The sequence below is a fragment of the Bactrocera neohumeralis genome, chromosome 2 (assembly GCF_024586455.1).
Source record: "Bactrocera neohumeralis isolate Rockhampton chromosome 2, APGP_CSIRO_Bneo_wtdbg2-racon-allhic-juicebox.fasta_v2, whole genome shotgun sequence".
Classification (NCBI taxonomy): domain Eukaryota; kingdom Metazoa; phylum Arthropoda; class Insecta; order Diptera; family Tephritidae; genus Bactrocera; species Bactrocera neohumeralis.
The window spans coordinates 44,648,846-44,673,151 of NC_065919.1; the positions used below are offsets into that span (position 1 = coordinate 44,648,846).

The following is a 24,306-nucleotide window of genomic DNA, read 5'->3' on the forward strand; positions in this document are numbered from 1 at the left end:
AACACTGCCCCAATCGTCGTTGTTTTTGGTCAAAAGTGAGCTGCCGCGGTATCCACTTCTACGCAAAGCTTTCTTACATTCAAATATTCGTGAACGGTATGATGTTCACATTCAGTTGATATCTTTAGAGTGCCTGCTATCTCGATTCGACCTTTGTCGACTCATATCGTTTCACAACCATATCGTATTCTTTTGATTTATTACCGTGCGACTACTAAACTTAAATGGCCAATGCCGAAGTAGGATTGAGCAGGCATAAATGGAAGAAGGTCTTAAAGAATATTGCGACTGTTTCGAGGATTGGTAAAAGCGTTGGCTAAAGTGCGTTTTATTGGACGGGTATTTCTTTCAAGCATATAAATTTGATTTGAAAAAAATAAGTGAAGAAACAACATTTTATAAACAAATCCACTTTACTTTTTGATCACAGTAAATTTTTGAATATCTTTAGTGATTATTCCTTCCTATAATTATTAGTTGTATATATGTATGTATGAGGAGTTATTCTCATTTCAAGGGTGCAGACTAACACAATGAATCTGAAATCATGAATATCAGGCAAAAATCACGCCAGTCCATCTTGACTTATCAATAGTGTGCCTAACCCGACTCTTTTACTAATTTATATATATTGAACAACATGTATAAGTGAAGCTTTGCAGAATACTTTTTGTTTAACTTTGAAGGAATTTTTAATAAATTTTGTTCAAAAATAGTCTAGTCTCTCGGAAATAGTATTTATATCCACACCTCTGTGGAAACTCAACAATTATTCATGGTATGTGGGAGCCGCTTTCAGAAAAGGAATTTTTCTCATCCATAATTAGCATCATTATGTTACTCTTGTAAGTTTTCGTAACAAATTCCTCAAGCATCGACCAGTCAGTGACATAAAACCGAAGCGAGTTGTTTAAGTGTCAATCCTAAGTTCAAGCGTTCTTTTATTAAATAAATTTATGTATCTTTGAAATCATAACGGAAAAATTTTTTACGTAACACATTCTGTCCCACAAAAATGAACTTGGTGCAACAGCAGCTTGCAACCTAATACGTACAAATTTAAGATTCTCCAATCAAAATTTGTATAATTTCTCAAACAAAACAAAAAAAATGCGAAAAAACGTCAAAAATCAAATTACAAATTAACAAAGTGATTTTGGCGAAATATGCAAATGAGTTGTAACTCGGCACGTCATCCATTGCTGCTCGCAGAAAACAATTTTTTTGTCTACTCCGGCGTTACTCATGCGCCTTTGTTGTGTTTAACGAAGTGTATTTTTTGTTGTTTTTGTTAAACAATTTATGCACATTTGCGTTTCTTCTTATTTGCACTGCTTCCTGGCGCTTACGTCTGTTTTTCCGCTCGTTTGCTACGTCACATTTGGTAAATGTATTATACTTGTACATTTTGTTGCTCCTGTTGTTGTTGCAGACACTTTTGTACTTTATTACTTGACGCTCAACGCTTTTACAGCAAATAAATTATAGTCACTACAAATACACACACACACACCACACCCGCATGGACAGACATTCATATGCAGCACCCACAACGGTGTTTAGTACGTGCAATTGGCTGTTGCACGTAGCGCGAACGTCCGACAGCAGTTGTTGCAACGTGCGCCATATCCACCACACAAACACACATGTGCATACACAAACGTACAAATAAAGCGCCAGCTCGCCAGCTAGACAATGAAATGTTTAAACAATAGACAAGAATGAATATTTGCGTGTTTGTAATGTGGCACGTTGCAAGTTGAGTGGCCATTCTTCATCAAGTCGCAGAGCACTTGCACTTTCCTTGCTGGTGCTAAATTAGTTGGTGTATATACATGTAACTGTGTATGTATGTATATATAAATTTTGTTGTTTTTGTTGTTGTTGTCTATCACTTTCTTGGTCATTTGCATTTTTCGTTCAATTTCACAGCAGCGAAAGTTTGCGAGATTTCCTTTTAATACCTAAGTTAACAGCTTCCACTGCAACAGTAGCAGGCACAACAACAACAAACATTAAGTTTTCAGTTTTCAGTTTTACAGCTCCACTGGCGCTATCAGCATCGCTGACACGCCTCCGACTACCGTTTTGCATTTATTCGCATGATTTAGTAGTTTTCTCCGCCTGAGAGTGCTGATGTAATGATATAAAGGGAATACACGAGATTTTCATTGCAGCGTAATAACTGTTCACTAACTGATTGCAGACTTGCCCCTCCTTGCTGCAGCAAACTTTCGCAGTGCAAACCATCACCTGCCTCACTCGCCAATCACTCATCCTTACGGGGATTTTAACTGGTCTTCTTCAAAGAGTTGGAATTTATCACCAGTAACGGCAGCTGCATACAGTGGTGGCTAATATAGTGCATACTACTCAAATTTATTTTTGAAATACATAAAGTTAAAGTGCTAAGGAATGCAGTTGCGTAATTGTTCGAAGATTTGAAGAAAAAAAGCTTTCTATGAAGAAGTCCAACAAAGGATCAAATGTTGCTCACTTGGCAATCTATTGGCTATATAACTACATTTGTGCATTTTCTTATTTTTCCGACAGTACAGTGTGGGTGATATGGATAAATCAGATCAAATGGTAGTCAAAAGGTGCAAAGTCTGGGCTTTAAGGCGAATGAAGAAAACCTCCCTAGTCGGATATTCCATTGATTTAGTTGGTTGGCTATATGGCACATATCATTTTCTTTTTTTTTTGGTTTTTGAGTTATCGTAATTCATATTTCCTCACCAGTCACAAAAGAAATTTCTTTTTATGTGTTGGACCAACACTTCGGACATGCCAAATCGACTTACCATATATATTGGCCTCAACTGATATGATATGTCTTTATTTCAAGCTTGTGTTTCATGTTGTCCAAAATTTTGAGTGGTTTTATTTGAATTTGTTTTTTTACTTTTAAAGTTTTTTATTCTATTCCGCCGCCAATTTAAATGACAGAGTCAGTTCTAAATTGTTTGAGAAGTTTGAGCGATATTTGTTATACATCTAGCCTTTCAAAGTCATTCCGAAAAATTGTATCTCTCTCTGTTTTTCGGATTCTCATTTTGGGTTTTTGAATATTAACAAGAAAAAACGTTAACTTCGGCTGCACCGAAGCTAATATACCTTTCACAGGTGCATTCCTTTTAGTAACTATGTGTTCAGTCTATATGGAAGCTATATGCTATAGTAATCCGATCTGAACAATTTTTTCGGAGATTATATTATTACCTTAAGCAGTAATCCATGTTAAATTTCGTGAGGATACCACGTCAAATGCAAAAGTTTTCCATACAAGAATTTTTTCCGATCGTTCAGTTGTATGGCAGCTATATGGTATAGTAAACCGATCTAAACAATTTCTTCGGAGATTACAGTGTGGCTTTAGCAAATAATCTATACCAAATTTCGTGAATATACCACGTCGAATGTGAAAGTTTTCCTTACAAGAACTTGATTGCGATTGTTCAGTTTGTATGACAGCTATATGCTATAGTTAACCGATCCGAACAATTTCTTCGTATATTACATTATTATTTTAGAAAATAACCTGTGCCAACTTTTGTGAAGATACATTGTCAAATGTGAAAGTTTTCCTTACAAGAACTTGATTCCGATCGATCGATGTTATAGTGGTCCAATATCGGCAGTTCCGACAAATGAGCAGCTTCTTGAAGAGAAAATGACGTTTGCAAAATTTCAAAACGATATCTTATAAACTGAGGGACTAGTTCGTATATATACAGACAGACAGACAGACAGACGGACATGGCTAAATCGACTCAGCTCAACATACTGATCATTTATATATGTATATACTTTATAGGGTCTCCGACGCTTCCTTCTGGGTGTTACAAACTTCGTGACAAACTTAACATACCCTGTTCAGGGTATAAAAAGTCGCTATGTTTGATATGGATAAAGTTGATATACCGGTAAACTATGGGTTCCACCAACAAGAGTGACGTGTTGTCAAACTGAAAACACATAAAACACTCAAATTTCGTCAATAGGGGTTCTGTTTTTGTTGTTTTTTTTAAACAGCTAATTTTATTTTAGCTGATAATTTGAAGAAATGTACGTCAAATGGCCACCCTAGCTCCGTTTACGCCAAATTTCGATAATCCGGTGAGGCATTTCAGCTAGAAATTCGATTATACAGCGCTATATATTGTTTTAGCTCCTGAATTGATTGGCGTAGACCTTCGATTTAACATACCCTTAGAGAAAATATTCTAGAGGCGTTAAATCGCATGATCTTGGCGGCCATTTGACTGGGAAATATCTCGAAATCTACGAGTCGCCAAACTTTGCACGCAATGTGTCCATATACGTGAAACATAAGGCAAAATAGAGATCGTTCGCGTCGATTTCATCAAATTCCGGGAAAAAAGTCGGTTAATAACTGCATTTTCTGTTTCATTTTGAAAGAAATAAGGCCCGATGAGGCCGCCTTACCAGAATCCGCACCAAACGTTCAATTTTTGGAGATGCAGTCGGGTTTTTTTAACCATTTGAGGATTTTACTCACCCCAATACCGACAATTTTGTTTGTTGGCAAAGCCATTAAGCCAAAAATGGGCCCATCTGAGTCGATTTAGCCATGTTCGCCTGTCCATCTCTCATTCTCTTCATCTGTCTGTTTGTCTATAAGCAAACTAGTCCCTCAGTTTTTGATATAAATGGAAATTTTTTGTACACGTCCTTTTCTTCTCAAGAAGTTGCTCATTTATCGGAACCGCCGATATCGGACCACGGTTGGATATAGCTGCCATATACATCCTGAAAAAAGTACCCGAAAATTGAAATAAAGGCAAAATAAACAAATTGTGATTGATCGATGGTATTCTTTGCGTTTTTGGCATTATCATCGTATAAAATCCATTAATTGTTCTTTCACATTTCTGGCTGTTTTCCTTGGATGTTCTCACGCAAACGCATTAATATGGCCAAATAGTATGTTCGTAAGAAACAAATTCATAATGCACTAAATCACGAATATCGAAAACACAATGAGCATTACCTTGATTTTTGAGCGGCTTTAGCGTGATTTTTTTGGTTCCGACTCTTTTTTTTCTCTATTCCGATGATTATTGACTTGTGTGCATACCAAACTCATAAACCCATGTCTCATCGGCAGTTATATTGCTCTCCATGAATGTGGGATCGGAATTCACACGATCAAAAGAGCTATTTACGGTACTCTTTTTGAAGAAAAATTCAGCTTGATCGGAACAAGTCGAGCAAGAACTCGCGAGAGATATCGAGCTTTCTTGCCATCTTTCTAACACTTGCCTGACTATTTTCAAGCATCATTGTCCTTCACTTTTATAATATTTTTTCTTGACTTAATTTTGCCATCTTATCATTTTATATAATAACTTTCAATAAGCCATAAATTTTATCTTAAATGATCTTCCATTCTTCGCAAATTATTTACACTCCTTTGATGAAACTCTTTCCCCAGCATTACAATAAACCACTGTACCATCCCTCCTTACCCCGCTCTACCAACTTCTCACAACAATTTTCTTGCTGGTTTTATGTGTCGCCCAACGCAAGCCAGAGAGATTTATTGCTTTAGATGCCAGTGCTGTAAAGTGTTTAAAAGCTAATGAATTTAATTAAAGTTGTTTAGCGGCATCGTCGCTTTCAACCATCTTCAGCGTAACCAAAAACCAACAACCATATCTCCCACCATCAGCACAAAAGCAACAAAAACGCCAAATTATCGCTTGGCTCGCTTGGAATTCAAAGAATAGTAAAGCGCCTGTTGTATGTGTCCAAGTAACGTTTTTGTTGTTGTGCTGTTGTTGTTGTGCGATTTTGCGATAAGTACTTAAGGATTTGAATTTATTTATGCCAGTGCGCGATAATACAATGGCGAATCTGCGGCACCCCTTCGCTTATTTGCATACCCCAAGCGTAAACTTGTATGTATGTGTGTATCTGTTTGTGTATGCATGTGTTTGTTTGTTGCTGTGGGCTTGTATGTAATACCCAACAGCGCCTACGCCTTGTTGCGCCGCTGACTTACAAGCTAGCTGACAGCCCGTCTGACTTATTGGTTGTCTAAATAACTGACTCTTTAAACTGCGCTTACTTTGGCTTGACTAACTGCCACTGTTGTTGCTCTTATTGTTGTTGTTGCAGTTGGCCTGCGTGACTGCGTTGCCGTCTTGGTTTCAGCGTTTGGTAGCACATAAATGTTTAATTTGTTTAAATTGCTACACTTTGCACGCCACTCGACTCAACTCGCCTCGCCACGCCTCGCCTCCCACTTTGCATAGATAAAATCGGTGTTAGCGTTGTTTTGATTTACTTTTCATGGCACTTTTTAGTACTAATTCGTGTTGTTAAATATTTTATAGGCCGTGTGTGCGCTGAATAATATCTCAGCGCTTTTGTTTGGCTATTTGAGATTTTAATTAAGGCAGGAAATGTGAGGAATTTAAATTTCTAGAAATATGAGCTTTGGGTGCTTTGCAAGGCAGCAGTGTTGTCGGGTGCTTGCTGAGTTATAAAAAAAATACAACAATTTTTTTGTCATCAGAAATTGAACTAATATTTGGAAAAATATGTATAAAGGGTGATCCATTTCGAGGTTCTCTACTTTGTTTAAAGTAAAAATACAGAAACTTCAAATTGAATACGGATTGTTTATTATCATTCGAAAGAACATTCTTTGGCATTTATTTTTTGAAGATTATCTATTTCAAATGTGTATGTCTCAGATGGTCCATCCACTGAGTCTAATGTCGATGATTTGTTCGTGCATTTCGAGTGGTAACTGGCAAATGACACGCCTGACGTTTTGCTCCAAGGACCGAATCGAAGCAATATTGTCCGCTTAGACTTTAGACTTTACATATCCCCGCCGTTCATTTTTCTGGATGAAATGACAGCTCTTGAATCTCTTCAGGTTGCTTTTCGTCCCATATGTGGCAATTTTGCTTGTTCACATACCCATTGAGCCAGAAATGGGTCTCATGTCTGAACAAAATTAGGCTCGAAAACTTGGGGTCTTCTGGGAACTTTTCAAGCTTGGGAAGGTCGACTGAATTCAGTTCTTGCACACGGCTATTGAAAGAAGTACCTCTACCTTTACTGTTAATTAAATCAAAAACATATACATATAAAGAAAATATTTGTATTGCATCACAACTAAGTTTTTCTTAACTAAAATTGAATTTTATTGGAAGGAAATGGTTACAAATGAATTATTTGAAGTATTGCCCACTGGTAGACAAACATTTTCCCATCTTTCTGGCAAAGCTCGAATATCAATTTAGTAAAACTGTGCATCTTGTCATGCTAACCAAGATTCAACCCATTTTTCGTTGCCATCCTTTTAGTGGAGCTGCTTCTGAGCCAGACCACGTGCCATCGAGCGGAAAACTTAGTAATACAAGGTGCGTTCCAAAGTAAACAGAACCTTTTTGAATCTAGCGCCCCCTGGTGGCGCCATCTATATGTCGACTGGTGTGTTAGAATCTGCTATTTTTATCGATTGTCCAATGAGAATTTCATGATATTTCATTGATTGGAAGTGAAGTTATTTCGTGTTTGTGTAATCGGTGCGAAAATGAGCTTCAAACAAAGAGCCAACATTAAATTGTGTTTTAAAATTGGTAAAACTTTTACCGAGACGTTTCAATTGATGAAACAAGTTTATGGCGATGATTGCCTATCCCATAGCAGAGTGCACGAGTGGTTTCAACGTTTTCAAAGTGGTCGTCAGGACATAAATGACGATCAACATGTGGGCCAATCAAAATCCGTGATCACCGGAAATTCCATCGAAACTGTGCGTGAATTCATCAAAAGTCAGCCGAAATCATCATTGAAATTCATAAAAAATAGAATTGAACATCTCCAAAACATCGATTTATCGCATTTTGACCGAACATTTGGGCTTACGAAAGGTGTGTTCACGATTTGTTCCGCACATATGTATATTGACTGACGACCAAAAATTGCTCAGAATCCAACATTCGAAGGACATCATTAAAGAGGTCGAAAAGGACAAAAACTTCCTTACAATATTCTGACTGGTGACGAAACGTGGTGTTTCCAATATGATCCCGAAACGAAACGCCAGAGTGCTGAATGGATGGCACTGGATGAGCCGAAACCCAAAATATTGCGCATGGAGAAGTCAACAGTGAAGACAATGCTGATTTGTTTTTAAGATTCCAAGGGTATTGTCCACAAATAATTTGTTCCACCCAGCCAAAACGTTAATGCGGTGTTCTAACTTTGAGTTTGGAAGCATTTGATGCGCCGTATTCGACGTGTTCGGCCCGAATATCGCGAAGATGAAAATTGACGTTTGTTGCACGATAATGCGCCCTCTTATCGATCGACGCTTGTGACCGATTATTTGACCTAAAATCACACTCCCCGTATTCACCTGATATGGCACCGTGCGACTTCTTCCTTTTCGGAACAATGCATTTGCCCTTGAAAGAGGCTTGCTTTGACATACTGGCGGCCATATTGGCCAACGAGCTAAAACATTCGTTCGACATGCTTTTGGACCGTGCAAAAAACTGTATTGAAGCAGAAGGAGTCTATTTTGAATAAAATAAATTGATTTTGCCGAAAAAACCATTTGTTGTTTTTTTGTAAGTCCTGTTTACTTTGCAACGCATCTTGTAAGACGGTACAATATCTGGAGAAAATGGCAGATGGGGTAGAGTTTCTCATTTAAGCGTTTCCAGTTAGGTTTTAACGGGTTTGGTAACGTGAGGCTGAGCATTGCCATGCAGCAGAATCACTTTTTTGCGACTCGGCTGGTATTTAGGCCGTTTTTCGCATGTAGTCGCTTCGGATCTGTGTCGCTTGTATGATCTAAAAGTAGAGACACCAAAGCACATATTCCTAGATGGCCAGGCAATCGCCAGTAGAAGACAGGCTATCGGACAATAAATGAGAGAACACATTACGTTCATTAATCCAAAAGCTTTACGAAGCCTCATAGATTTGAGTGGCTTTAACAAAGTGTTGTAGTAAGAGGAAAGGACAATAAACCATAAATTTCAATTCATCTATCTATGTCAGTTATCTGCTCGATTCGCCAGTTTCCATGTTTTAGCCAGTTGAGGACAACTTATGACTGAAATAAAGTATATTTGAAATGTAAGTTTACTTGTTGATATTTATAGATATTAAAAAATTAAAATTTGTAAGAAAATAATGTTTTATTTCTTTATGAAAATAAAAGCTATGCGTGAGTTTGGCAAATTAAAAGTTATTACTTTTATTTTTACTATCTAAAAAAGTATATAAATTAGTTTTTAAGAAGCAACCAAATAATGCAGTTTTTATCGAAAAGCAATGCTATTTTTAATGATTTAAATCAGGTGGCAACCACATTGTAATATTTTTGCAACAAATTATAGTAAATAATCTGAATTTCATAATAATTTGCCAATATTTAGTAAAAAAAATTTTTAAAACTTTAAAGGTGGCAACCTCGATAACTAATACTTAAGTCTTTGATATATTTATAAAATGTATAACCACATTATTTATAACATTTTTAAATAATTAATTATTTTCAAAGTAGGTGTCATAAGATTGTAAGATCGAATAAAGGTGGCAACACTGGTAACTCATAAATTCACTTAAAAGTTTCAATTGGCTTGCTGTTTGTGAGAAAAAAATATATTTCGTGATTATTTCAATAAAACGATCAATTATTTTGTAAAATGACTTATTTCAAAATATTCTAAATTTTAACTTAAGTTCAAGTATATAAAAAACTAATCCAAATCTGTTGGTGACTGTAATTTTATGGCGGATAATTTCATTTATTTTCATTCTGCAACATTTTAATTAAATTGAAATAGCTTAGTGAGATTTTTAATTTTTGACTTGTGTCATTCTTCTAGTAAACTAGCAACTAATAAGGCACTATTTTAACTATAGAAAATATATTACTTTTACATTGAAATTGCGAAAACTACGTTTTTCAGCATTCAAGCTGAGTATAACCCACAGCTAACTGTAATAATATCTGCTAATTAATGCAGCAATTTATTGCATTCCACCCACCTAATTTTCCATAAACTTCCCATGTTAAGAGAGTCTTGTTCAGCTGACGGAATGAAAACTAAATAATTTATGGCAGCCCGAACCCGTTACTAATTGTCAATAAAAATGCTTGAAGCAAATTACCGCATTCATTTAATCGCCGCGCCATTATGAAAATACCAATAAACTGTCAGCGAGCGAAGAGAATCGCAAAAGCAGCAGGAGAACGGACAATTAATTGAGTCGCGAATTGTCTGCGCGCGAGCGATTATTAATTAAATCACTAAACAGCTAATTATAATGCCAGTGGCACCGCAGCCACCGCGTGACCACGCCCGCTACCCGCTGCTGCACGCCGCCACCCCAGGCAACGTGCCATTGCAAGTGTCACTTGAGAGACGTCGAAAGCGAGCGAGACATTAAAAATGTGGAGAGACAAATATTGACAGGTCCAGACGTGCATTCACACATATATGCATGCTCACACACACACTCGTCTGGCAGCGAGTTTGCTTACGGGCCTGTGTATGTGTGCGTGTCATATAAATCAGCTTACAGCGCAGGCATGACAAAGCGATAAAGCATTACTGACGGATTTCCATTATTCATGCTGCACTTGTTGCCTTTTTGTAAACCGTTGTTATTGTAGTGCTGTTGTAGTAGTGGTGGCATTGTACTTGCAATTCTAAGCGGCAATCAGGCACCGCATACGCCCCGTCACACCGCCGCCCAAGCCTCACTGTATTAAGCTTGCAATTGCGTTTAATAGCTGGAATGAATGAATTACAACTTATTGGCGCCGACGATTATGACTGCAAATTGCCTGCAATAAAAACTCATTTATTTCTTATATTTTTAGAATAATACGCAATTAATATGCGCAACAAATTCGAAGTTCTATGCATACACTTTATCGCTGTGTATATATAATCGCATATATATATATAAAGTCGTGATAAGATATGTATATACATGTTATATACAAATATATGTATTTATCATTTAAACACCAATAAACACTTTGGCCTCTACGTGCCACTTAAATCGCAGACCGAGCGCCGTCCACCGAAGTGCGCTCGCAACTGTCAATTAAAGGCGAAACTTTCTATGCATTTCAATTAGGCGCGTTTTTATGTCTTTACTTACAAAATGAAACATTAATCGTTTATAAATAAATACTTTGATGTATTGTATGTCTTAATCTGTGTTTTAATTCGGAGTGGCTGTTAATAAAATTATATCTTACTAGATACATATATTTTCGAAAATAAATTCTGACTCTGGACTGTCGACAACAGAAAAGTATTTTGTTATTGGTTGGAAAAGGAATAAAACTATGCTTCTAAGCAAATTGAAAATTTTAAAATTCGGTATATACATATATATATGTATATATATCCCCATTTCGAGGTTCTCTACTTAAAAACAAACACAGAAACTTCCAGTTTAATAGGGAATATTTATTATTATTCAAAAGAACATTCTTTGGCATTTACTTTTTCAAGATTATCTCTTTCAAATCTTGGCCCCATCTTCGTCTCAGGCGGTCCATTCGTTGAGTAAAATTTTCGATGACTCGCTCGAGCATTTCGACTGGTAACTGGCGAATGACACGTGTTATCTTCCGCTCCAAGGCCTGAATCAAGACGAGATTGTCCGCATAGACTTTAGACTTTACATACGCTCACTGGAAAAAATCTAACGGTGTAATATCACACGATCTTGGTGGCCAATCGACCGGCCCAAAACGTGAAATTATCTGCTCACCGAAGTATACTCGCAATAAATTCATTGGGAAGTGGCACCATTTGGCTCGAAAACGTCGCATCTTCCAGGAACTTTTCAAGAGCGAAGGGATGTCGCTTGGGAAGGTCGAGCGGCTTCAGTTCTTGCACAAGCTGAGTTTTGTACGTTTTTAATTTAAGATCTCGACGTAAAATGCGCCAAGTCGTTCTAAACGTCAATGCGAATTGCTGCGACCGGCGCCGAATCGACTTTCCACGGTCTTCGTGTACACTCTAAGCTGTGGCTGCTATCTTCACTGCTTGCTGAACGTGGTCTACATGGTCGAATATTATAAAATAGTGAATGTTGAGTCTCTAGATGTGTGATGATATTGCGAATAGTACGCTCAGTAGGCCGATTATGTTGACCATAAATTTAGCTAAAGCAGAGAAAGAGAAAAACCTCCATTTCACTTGAGAGATCAGGTGGAGAAGCAGCTTGGCTGCACTTGGTATCCTGAATTGGCGGCAAATAGCGAAAAGAAGAAAGCGCGCTGTCGTTAAGCCTAAGCGGTTTCTACTCTAGGAATGAAGAATAACAAGAAGATCCACCCGTGAAGTTGGGCGTGGCTGCTGTAAAGGGTTTCCAGCACTATTTATCTCGACGTTATTCAGAAGTGAACAGAGAGGCAAAAGCACTACCAATGGCTGCAAATGCCTTCCCATTATTATCACAAGAAAAGGACAGTGAAATATGGTGATTGATTAATGTTTTTTTTGTTTTTATTATTTTTTTATCGTCGTAATGTCATTGCTTCAACGAAAAGTTGTTTAACCTTTTCGCTACTTTTTGCTGTTTTCGTTTTTCTTTACCTTTGCGAAAGTTGTTGAATTTCACGGTGACCCCGAAAGGTCTGCGCATAGCATCGCAATGTGTGCGCGAAAGTCACCGACCCACTATTCAATTCTTCAGCGCTCAATTTTCCCCCTTCTACTTCCACACTGCTGCGCTTCACCACACCCACTTTAGCATGCTGATTGCTGTGCTTTGCGCGGTTGCCATTATTTTTCACTCGGTGCGCTGCATTTCCTTTGACAATCAAAATTCGCCAATGTGACAGCGAAAGCATGTGGCCCTCGCCTTCACCTCCCTTCCGCCACCACCCGCAAAACTGAGTTACTTTTCGCCTTACATAAAGCTGCACTTGGTGCTTGTGGAAGATTGCAACTGCAGTCATTTGCCATTTGGCACCCAACCACTTACGAATGGGTGAGCAGGAAAGAAGTGAAATCAGTTTTCTAGTTCGGTCAGTGGATTTTTTCTTGAGGGCAGTGATGAAGGTGCCGGCTGGCAAACGCTTAAAGTGTGCTTTCGGCGCGAACGTGTTGGGGAACAAATGCACTCAAGTTCGCTGAGCTCAACATGGTTGAATTGTGTTAGCGGTAGTTTTTGTTGTTTCTAGAAGTTTGCTTGTTTTATAAACTAACCATTTCTCTTGGTGCTCAAATTCTAACTGTAATCGCGAAGTAACCACCAGCGACAAAACGCGCCAGCACACTTCTTGAATGCTTTCGCTTTTTTATTATTTTTATACTCTCGCAACAATGTTGCTAACGAGGGTATTATAGTTTTGTTCACATAACGGTTGTTTGTAAGTCCTAAAACTAAAAGAGTCAGATATAGGGTTATGTATACCAAAGTGATCAGGGTGACGAGTAGAGTTGAAATCCGGATGTCTGTCTGTCCGTCCGTCCGTCCGTCCGTCCGTCTGTCCGTCTGTCCGTGCAAGCTGTAACTTGAGTAAAAATTGAGATATCTTGATGAAACTTGGTACACGTATTCCTTGGCTCCATAAGAAGGTTAAGTTCGAAGATGGGCAAAATCGGCCCACTGCCACGCCCACAAAATGGCGGAAACCGAAAACCTATAAAGTGTCATAACTAAGCCATAAATAAAGATATTAAAGTAAAATTTGGCACAAAGGATCGCATTAGGGAGGGGCATATGCGGACGTAATTTTTTTGGAAAAGTGGGCGTGGCCCCGCCCCTACTAAGTTTTTTGTACGTATCTCGGAAACTACTATAGCTATGTCAACCAAACTCTACAGAGTCATTTTCTTCAGGCATTTCCATATACAGTTCAAAAATGGAAGAAATCGGATAATAACCACGCCCACCTCCCATACAAAGGTTATGTTGAAAATCACTAAAAGTGCGTTAACGGACTAACAAAAAACGTCAGAAACACAAAATTTTACGGAAGAAATTGCAGAAGGAAGCTGCACCCAGGCGTTTTTTAAAAATTGAAAATGGGCGTGGCCTCGCCCACTTATGGACCAAAAACCATATCTCAGGAGCTACTAGACCGATTTCAATGAAATTCGGTATATAATATTTTCTTAACACCCTGATGACATGTGCAAAATATAGGTGAAATCGGTTCACAACCACGCCTTCTTCCAATATAACAATATTTTGAATTCCATCTGATGCCTTTTCTGTATAATACGAGTACATACATTAGGAACCAATGATGATAGCGGAATAAAACTTTACAAAAATACGGTATTTGAAAAATATGTAAATGACGTATAATGAAATCTCGATTATCACTTTATCATGCGAGAGTATAAAATGTTCGGTGACACCCGAACTTAGCCCTTCCTTACTTGTTTTCATTTATTTTTTCTTCTTTTTACTTTAATTCGCGCTCTCCCGTTCTATCAGCGCGACCTTTAGTAAATAATTTCAGTTTGCTTGATTCATGCACTCCACAAACCCCCACTGGCATACACACAAACGTACTAACTAAAGCGTATCGGCACAAGTTTCGGCAAAAGTTTGCAAAAACGGAAAAATAGGTGTTTGCTGTGGGAGTAGAAATGTAATTTAACTGCAAGCAAGCTGGCTTGTGCTCACTTCAAGTCAGCCGACAGGCCAACTGTCGGCAGAGAAGGCAGACGAACGAAGCCAAATCGAATTCAGCGCGTAACTGCAATTTGCTTTCGCATTTCTTTCCAAACTGAATTTGTACGCGCACTGAAGTCATTTATTTATTTTTTCATCTTTTTCTGTTATTTTAATTTGGTGCCTTTTGCGTTGAACGGTGATTTATGGAAATCTGCAATGGAATTTTATATATATATACCTACACATATGTACTTACACATACATACATATGTACATATATACCTGAAGTTTTATAACTGCTTTTCATTTACTGAGCGAGTGAGAGGTTGCTTTGCCTTTGCTCTGTGCCAAAGTTGAATAAACGCAGAGGAAAAGCTCATTAGCATGGAAATGCGCCGTGAATCTTTCAAAAATCACATTGATTTCTATGAACGCGCTCAAACGCCAACAAGAAAAAATGTTAAGTAATTAGAGCATAGGAAGTTGAAGTGCAAAGTCTATTAAAAATTAATAAGGTAGAGAATAAACAAAGAAAGCACACTTCAAATGAAGAAGTAATTCTGCTTAATTAATGAAAAAGTCTTCAGATTTTTATCCACGTATTAATATTACTTGCCTTTCGAAAATGGTGAATCGAACAAACAAATGATACAAATCAAACGTAGTGTCCTTGTAAATATAAAAAAAGTTTGAATTACATTTTGCTGTGTTTATTTCTATTTAAGCGGTTCCATGGTTTCCATGGATAAAAAAACAGTTTTTTCGAATTTTTTTTCATATAAGACTACAACTTTGCTTCCGCCGTTTTCCAATAGATGTCTCTAGGGTCAAGCACTGGTCGATTAAATCGTTTTATATTGGTAAAACCGAACATTCACGGCGCCAAAAAATGGCCACAGTACGAGGAAAGACACAATAAAGTCGTTTTCCAGCATGGCAATGCTCGGCCTCACGTCGCAAAGGTGGTCAAAAAATGGTCTAGCTAACGAGCACTTCAGTTCTTATGAAGAAGTCAAAAATTGGATTGATACTTGGATCGACTCGAAAGATGAGGAGTTCTTTCATCACGGAATACGCATGCTGCCAGAAAGATGGACAAAAGTAGTAGCTAGCGACGGCCAATATTTTGAATAACATTTTTGTAACCGTTTTTATACAATAGAGCCTTAAATTTACAAAAAAAAAACGGCGGAAGCAAAGTTGTAGACCTAATAGTTTATTGAAATTTTTTATTGCTACAAATATACACTATTAACAAAGGAATTCTAAAATTTTTGGAAAAAACTATTTTAAACTCGGCCATTGCAATGCAATTTTTGGTAACCGAAGTGATAGAGGGTCATCTAAAGAGTAAAAATTCGTGTTTTAATTAAAACCTCAACTAAGAATTTGTACGAAAAAAAAAAACTGAAAATTAAATTTTTGGCATATACTTTTGCAAAAAAAAAATAAAATTTCAGCGAAAATTTCGACATTTTTTTTTTCAAATAGTTGTAATCGAAAAAAAAAAATTCTTCGTCCAAAACTTTAAAAATTGTATCTCAAAGACCTGTGTAAAATTTCATGAAGACCGATTGAGTAGTTCTCGAAAAATCTTGCCAACCGACTTTAAAAACGCAGTTTCGAGAAAAACGCGTCTAAAGACGGTGCACTTAGCTTAGCTAGCCTCGAGCGCACAAGTTCTCATAACTGTATCTCCGAAACTGTTACTCGGATCAACTTGAAAATTTAAGACAATATTGTACAGGTGTTGTATAATTTAATAAGACAATAAATAGACAATAAAAATTCGATTCTTTGAAACCCGTAAACCCACGTAACACCTTAATAAAGTTGCTTTCCTGAGACTCTCGGGAACATTTGTTGTAAACGAACCTTAATTTTTTTCTATTTCGTTGACATGACATCTGTCAAACATATTCAATAATCTTACAGTCTTTGCACAAAAAACATATATTTTCAATGTTTTGAAAATGTTAAATTTTCTACCGAAAAGTGATGATTTAAAAAAAGTGCTGCAGAGTCGCATTGAATGCTTGTCGAGGCATATGCTGATCATGTCCTATAAATAGCAACATGCAAAAGATAGCATCAACGCTTCAGAGATAATGATTTTAGTATGAGAAATAAAGAGCGTGAAAGACCTTCAAATAGGTGTGAAGACGTCGAACTGCAAGCAATATTTTCATCCAATATTGATGATACTTTAAGTCAAAAGCAAATGGCAGCCGTGGTAAATGTTGCACGACAAACAATTTTAGATCATTTGAATGCTATGGGAAAGATCCAAAAGTGTGGAAAATGGGTGCCACATGAATTGAATGAAAGACAAATGTCAAACCGAAACAACACTTGTGAAATTTTGCTTCTAAGACGCGAAAGAAAATCAGTTTTACATCGAATTGTCACTTTCGATGAAAAACTGATTTATTTTAAGAATCCTAAACGGAGAACATCATGGTTTAATCCAGGGCAACCATCAACAGCGATTGCAAAAACAGATCCATTCGGTAAAAAAGCAATACTCTTTATTTGGTGGAATCAGAAAGGCGTGGTATATCATGAGCTTCTAAAACCTGTTGAAGCTGTTAATACTAATCGCTTCAAACAACAGGTGATCCATTTGAACCGTGCATTGATCGACAAACGGTCCATAGGACACGGCAAAGTAATTTTATTACACGACAATGCACCTGAACACAAAGCTAAATCGGTTCAAGATACAATCAAAATACTTAGCTGGGCCCACTTGGCGGATTCTCGAGACTTGGCCCCTTTCGTTTACCATTTGTTTTCGTCGATGGGCTCCGCATTGGCTGAACAGTACTTTGATGTCTAAGCAGAAGTCGGAAATTGGGTGTCTGATTGATTTGTTTGAAAAGGCAGGGTATCCAAAAATTTGACAGAAAGGTAGTCAAAATGAGTGCAAAGCTATGGTCAATACAGGGAATATTTTTTTGTACTTTCCTATTCAAAATTAGTATTTTCATACCTGTATTCCTGGAATATATCATATATTTTATAGGGTTTTCGACGTTTCTTTCTAGTGGACATAAACTTAGGGGCAAAATAATAAATCCGGCATATCTTGTTGAGAAGAGATGTGGAAAGGTTTCTCGTGCCTCATGATGATATAATGCCAAATTCTCGTAAATCAATACCGACCTTAAGCCAAATTATATTATTATTATTAGGCAAAATACCGCTGCCTTTATATCTTCTTTGAATTTATTTTTTCCTGAAACATTGTTATTTGTCTCTCGTTTGTCGTGAAACATTCCCTGTTTTTATTCGCATTTATGTGCAACCTGTGTAGCCTCATATTTCATTCATATTTACGAAACGCCGTAGAAGATCGTCCTGAACGCCGTCTAGCATCCCAAAACAGCAGTTTGATGTAAGGAAAGCTGTTGAGTTACTCTTCAAAATTACGAAAATTGGGTAGGAATTCCCGGATGACTGATTATACACGATTCGGTAGCTCTTGCTGGAATTGGAACTTATTCAGCATAGTAATTTTTGTTGTCGCCGATATGATGGCCCCACATTGAATACAAGTAAGCGAATACGTCCGTGTCTTATTCACAAACCTTAATTAAATTGACGGCTTTCATAGAAATCGCTCTCCTTCCAGCTTACAATTTTCCAACAAATCTTTTGTTTAGCTTCTCGGCGCCTTTGCTCCTGTCAAATGCAAGTGATTAGTCCGGCAATTAAGCTGCTGTCAATATCACTTCAGTAAGTTCACATCAATGTCTTTACTGACTGTCGCTCCACTCCGCTTCACTTCCAGCCAGCGACTCATATCTATTTATTATTCACGTTTTCGCAAAATCATATTTTCTTCGTTTTGGCGCAAGCTAATTTACCTTTTGTCTGCAATATATGTTTCCACCTCCGCTCGTCAAGCGTGTACATTTCCATAGCTCGCATATCTCCAGGCGCCCACATCCACTTGCCACTCACACATAATAACTAATTTTCCCTGTGCATAACTTTCATTTAATTTTCTTTGTATTCTTCTTCTATTATTGCAGGTTCCTAATATGCCACTGAAAATGCCAACGCACGACGAAAACGGCTGCAACACCACTACCGCCGCAAACACGAATGCCAACACACCCGCCTCAACGACGAATACATTTCGTTCGACGCCAACATCTGTTGCTACAAGCTCAGCATTGGCGGCGTCCCTCTCGCCGTTCTCTTCCTCATCAACGTCCTCGCAGTCCTCACAGTCGTCGTCGTCATCATCGTCGTCGACGTCGACGTCTGCATCGTCAGCGTTGGGGTCGTTGTCATCATCCTTGGCATGTTTGCATCAGCAACGTTTTCTCGAATCGCGGCAATTACATGCACAACCGGTGGATGTGTCCTCGGCGCAAACAAAAGGTAAGCTCTAGTTTAATACGGTGATTTTTCTCCGTCGAAACTTATAAGTGGCATACGACTATATTCTGTATATATGAAAAATATTTGTAGTAAGCACACGGCGAAGGTTTTCGCTGAGAAATCAATTTAACATTTGTATATATAAATAAATCATAATGCCTGAAATTTATAACTAAGAAACTTATAAAACCTAAAACGTCTATTAAAATTTCGAGGTTATAGGACATGTTACGAGGTCGTGAGTACATCCAAACTTTGTGGTTCGCTTCTTCAACCCGGCTCTTAATTATATTGATATTATTGCGTTTTCACAATAACTTGCTTCATGGCATACGTTCTAAGTATCTTTATATTTTCTGGCATAACCTCTTAAGTCCATATTTATCACTTTATGAATATTGCCCGGTAAAAAAACTAGTTTCGTTTTCACTTATTTTTATGTAAATTCGAAAGAATGTTACATGAATACATGCTTTTCTTCATAACTAATTGATTCAGGACCTTACCGACGGGATTGGGAACCCTTCTAGACTTCCGAAAATAATGTGAATCCTCAATAGTAATATTTTTGCGCTGAATTTTTGTATGCATATTAGGCAAAAAAGTGTTAGAACTGGATTATTGTAAGAACTGTGTTCTTCCACTATCTATGAGGCTATGGAAAGAGCTTCACACAGGTTACGCTTACTAGCCTCGAGTAACGGACAAGGGATTAACCTTAGTAAGGCGGTAGAACTACAATTTCTCTATCCCTCACAGCAAAATATCTAGGGATCGAGATCGATACCAAACTAAATTGGAAAATGAGTATTGAGGAACATATTAGATGAGCTTATAAGGCGTATTACACGTGCAAGAGAAAACTCAGCAGAAACTGGGGCTCAAAATCAAATATAGCCAGTAAATTCGAAAGAATTACCATTAATTTTTGAGATATGGAATACAAGGGGTTACCGGTGCTATTAAGTTATCTAGAGTTGATACGCTTAATGTGCTCCTGCATCAACTGCCCATATATTGTTACATGTGGAAAGTGTCAACATTTCCTACTAATTAAGAAAATTGGTGTTTGGAATAGGAGGAGTGAAGGACATAGCGAGGTTCTGAACCAGCTCGATGCAAATATAAATTAACCAGACTACATAATCCCAAGGTTGGGTTTCAACAGTTACTACCAAGGGAGAATACCCTCTAGACGTGAATGGGGAAGATGTTTAGTAGAGGGAAGGATACTATCTCAATCTATACTGATGTCTCAAAAATAGATTCAATGTAGAGACAGGGGTATGCTACGAAGGTCTTGATATACGTATATCTCTCTCTAACCATCTACCAAACTGAGCAAGCGTCTTCTAAATAAATAGGGAGGATATAGAAGTCTACGATTAACACGGACAACCTGGCTGGCGGCATTGCTAGCTTTGTCGACAACAAGAAATAATGCCAGCTTGTTCAACAAATGTATAAAGGCTTTAAGCTCACTGGTAGGACGACTCAACTTGTACATAATTTGAGTTACCGATTACAGCAACATTTTCGGCAATGAAAGAGCAGACGAGTTGCCCAAGTCAATAGCCTTTCTAGACGAATCTAAAGCGGAGACAACACCGTGCATGCTAGGAACGAGCAAGAACAGAACACAGATTGAAATTTATTTGAAAGAAAAAGTGATATGGTCAAAATATGACAAAACTAAAACTAAGAACTTTGTAAATATGTGCAGGAGAAGTATATACAAACTTATAACTACCATAACGGAACACTGGCCATTTGGAAAACATGTGTTAAAAATGGGCGTGCGCTATAACAGTGCTTGCCACAGCTGCAAACTCGAAGCGAGTAAGCAAATGGTTCCACACTTCCTCTGTGAGTACACAGATGATCAGGTAGTAAACCTCGTTTGAATATCTGAACATTTTACGCTGCTGTGCAGTCTTCTATCAAATTTTTGCGATTCTTTGGACGAGCTATAAAATAAAAATATTTCTAATAAAAACGAAATTATTCTTCTAGGTCTAACGATTTAATTACACTCGATTCGTTCCTTACGCACACCCATTTTCGTCACTTTTAAGTGCCTAACATCTACAGACTAGCACCTAGCGCGCGCCCCTAGAAATATGCAACATGCTTTAAGTTCACTTTTTACGCTTCAATAAAGCGTTAAAATGCGTGCAAGCATAAATTTCATGAACTTGTTGTGGTCGTACGTCTTCCTTATTGCCCGCTAACATAAATCTTTATTGCCATGCATCGTACATATCTACTTTATACAAGTATATACACATTCATTTTCTTGTTGTAGTACACACATTCTCGCAGTTGCTCCACTGCGCGCAGCAAGCGGAGAGCGCGAGTATGCCTTATCAGCACGAAGGCACGCAGAGAGCAAACACGTACACTTGCATAGACCTCTGCTGTGTGTGGGTGTGTCGAGGCTCACACACTTGAACTACGTGATGAATACGCCGGAAAGTATGCTAGCCATTCGTGTAGAAAACGCAAGCAGACAAGACAGCCCGACTGGAGATTGCGTGATTTTTTTTATTTTGTATTTTTGTTGTTACTTTTGTATAGTTGCTTGCAACTGGAACTTTGTTGTGGTCTTGAGTTGTGTGCATCTGCCAAGTTTTTCGCTGCTGTTTGCTTTTTATTTTGCTTCCGTTGGCTTTGCTCGTTCCTCGCACTCTGTGTCTGTGCTGCACACGAAAACGCATTTGTCTTGCCACACGCCTGTCCATGTGTGTGTGTGTCTGTGTGCGCTATACCGCTACTATTTACCTTTTCTTCGCCGCTCTTCCGCCACATTCGTTCGCTTCAGCCAACAATGATTTATCATTTTCAAGCGCCATTGTTGATGTTTTTTTGTTGTTTCTTAGTTTGTATTTATTTTGCGTCTCCTCGGCTCTTCAAGAAATTTATATTGTATTTTGTTGCATCCTCCGCACTCACACCACTCGCAAGCGCCGTTCAGTTTGCTGTGAAAAGACACGTATTATGATGTTGGGCTGTGCCTTTCTACACATGTGTCACTGCTCCTAAAAGTATGCATTGCTTGCGCAAAGCGTTACAGTCTCGGGAATATGGAATATCTGAGCAACAGTGCTAAGAAAAAGTCGCAGAAGCAGGAAAAGCGAAAATAGAATGTATATACACAAGTACATATGTATAATTGATAAGTAAAAAACACTAAAACGGAAGGAAACAAAAACAATGTACATATTATAGAAAACTAGTCGCAGCTGATAACGAAATGGCATTGTAAAAGTTGTTCTACTTTTGATCGAAGACTTGGTTTGGAAAATGTGCACGAAGCAAATAAGGCGCGTACAGCAGGCTTTAGTTGCATAAAAAAGTTAGTCGAGTTCCATTTTTGTTGTGCTTTTTGGCACGTCAATCAATATTGCATAAGTTGCACTACGCTGATTATGACAAATGCGCTTTTTGATATTGTGAGCATGAATAGTTTCTGGAAATTAATTAGAATTTCGAACTAAGCAAATAAGAAATTGATCATTACTAGGTTGCATTTACTGCAAGGTTCGCTTACAAAACTATTTTTACTTACACTACGAAGCCAATCTACAAACTAACCATTTTCAATATTGAATAGACGATCGACGGTGATTCCTGGAATTCATGCTATCTTAACTAACAAAAAGCAAACCTCTATAAAATAATATATTTCGGAGAATATGATAACGGGGGATCCAAGTAGAGCTACTTTTTCATTAAACAGATCATGTTATTTTTGTTCAGTCGAATTCCTATCAACCCATATTTGAAGTTACTATTCTTACTTCCCTTTTGGTGCGGAAAATTGTGACTCACTGCAGCTTTAAATACATTTAGTTACCAATCTAACCTGTTGAGTAATGCCTGTAGAAATTATATATTGAGTTAAATTAGGTTGTGTTAAAGAGGTCGATCCCAACATGGATCACATTTGAACAGCTTAAAACGCCAGTCCGTTGTGGGGCCTAAAACTTCTACAAGTATATAGTAGATCAAAATACCATAACAAATCGACAAAGCGCTTTGAGTCTAATTGAGCGTAATTTGTTCAGACGGCTAATGTAAGATTCGGCTTTGCCTCCTATCCCGCCGAAGGTAGGATTGCCGAGACGTTTCAGCTAAAGTCTTGCAGAGGCTGGACATTGGAGGAGAAAGTGCGTGTATTTTTTCACTTCACCTCCTCCATACAACTTTGACAACGTGTGTCCGTGAAGATATTTAGGCTTGCCGCATTGTATATCTATTGGGCAATTGTGCAACAATTTGTGGCAAGATAAACTTTGCTAAATGCAAGTAGTTCAGTAGATACCCTGCGTTATACTCTAGGCTAAAAGGATCTTGCAGTCGCACAAGAGCAGTTCGTCGATCAACGTCTGCTAAATGCACGCCAGGTCCATTGGCACAGTGCTAGAAAGCAAGATGACAATGAACATCCAACTCGTTCTTATTCCGATGCGAGCGGAGCAACCTTTCGCTAGCTCTTCGAATTTGCAGTTACCAGCGATTACGCTAAGGCCTGCGATTCCGCTATATCCGGCACCCAAACGAGTCTAATGATAAACCAAGTTGATGCTGTTTCTACGGAGGACAGACACTCTTTGACTAGCTTTGGTCACACAGTTAGCGGGCGCAGCCACTCTGCTGTCGGAGTGAATGCTTATCTTCCTGAAACCTGCACTTCGTAGCAGTATGGCTGCTGCCAGCAACAGTAAAAAAACACTACAGTGGTCCGGTACCTAAGATTATGTATAGAGTAGAATCAGTGAATTTTTAACCCAAGTAAAGTTACTCCTTAAGGTGAAGATTCAAGACAGTTTATCCCGGTCAGAGAGAGGAAATGTAATCATTTTTAAATTTGCACTTAATTTCAAAGAGAATATCTCACCCAGGCTTCATTCTGCAAACAATTTACTCAAAAATTGGCTCGGGATTCCAAAAGTCAGACATATCTGAAGAGAGAATTAGAGCTTTTAAAGGTTACACGAAACATTTAATAATTTATTCCTCACAAAGTATCCAATGCAAAGCCAGAGACCTTTTATTTGACTTTACCGACGATGGCACTGAACAAAGCAAAATGCTGAAAAATGCGAAAATCTATTGACTCGAACGCACCAAAGTATATGCATAAACAAAACGCTATCGACACACTAGGCACTTCGTTTTAAATCACATTTCCCGACCGTATTCTCTTTTCTTCACACACACTCTCTCTCTCCTCCACCTCTCCAATGC

The 24,306-nt window shown here is 38.0% G+C and overlaps 1 protein-coding gene across 2 annotated transcripts in view; it reads left to right on the top strand.

Annotated features, from left to right (window-relative positions):
• Window positions 1-24,306, top strand: part of LOC126753054 (polyhomeotic-proximal chromatin protein) — a 425,206-nt gene that overhangs the window by 247,350 nt on the left and 153,550 nt on the right. For both annotated transcript variants that reach the window (XM_050464181.1, XM_050464188.1), the window contains exon 4: window positions 18,702-19,056. In XM_050464181.1, the coding sequence (XP_050320138.1) occupies window positions 18,702-19,056 (355 nt within the window). The remainder of the gene's footprint in view (window positions 1-18,701; window positions 19,057-24,306) is intronic.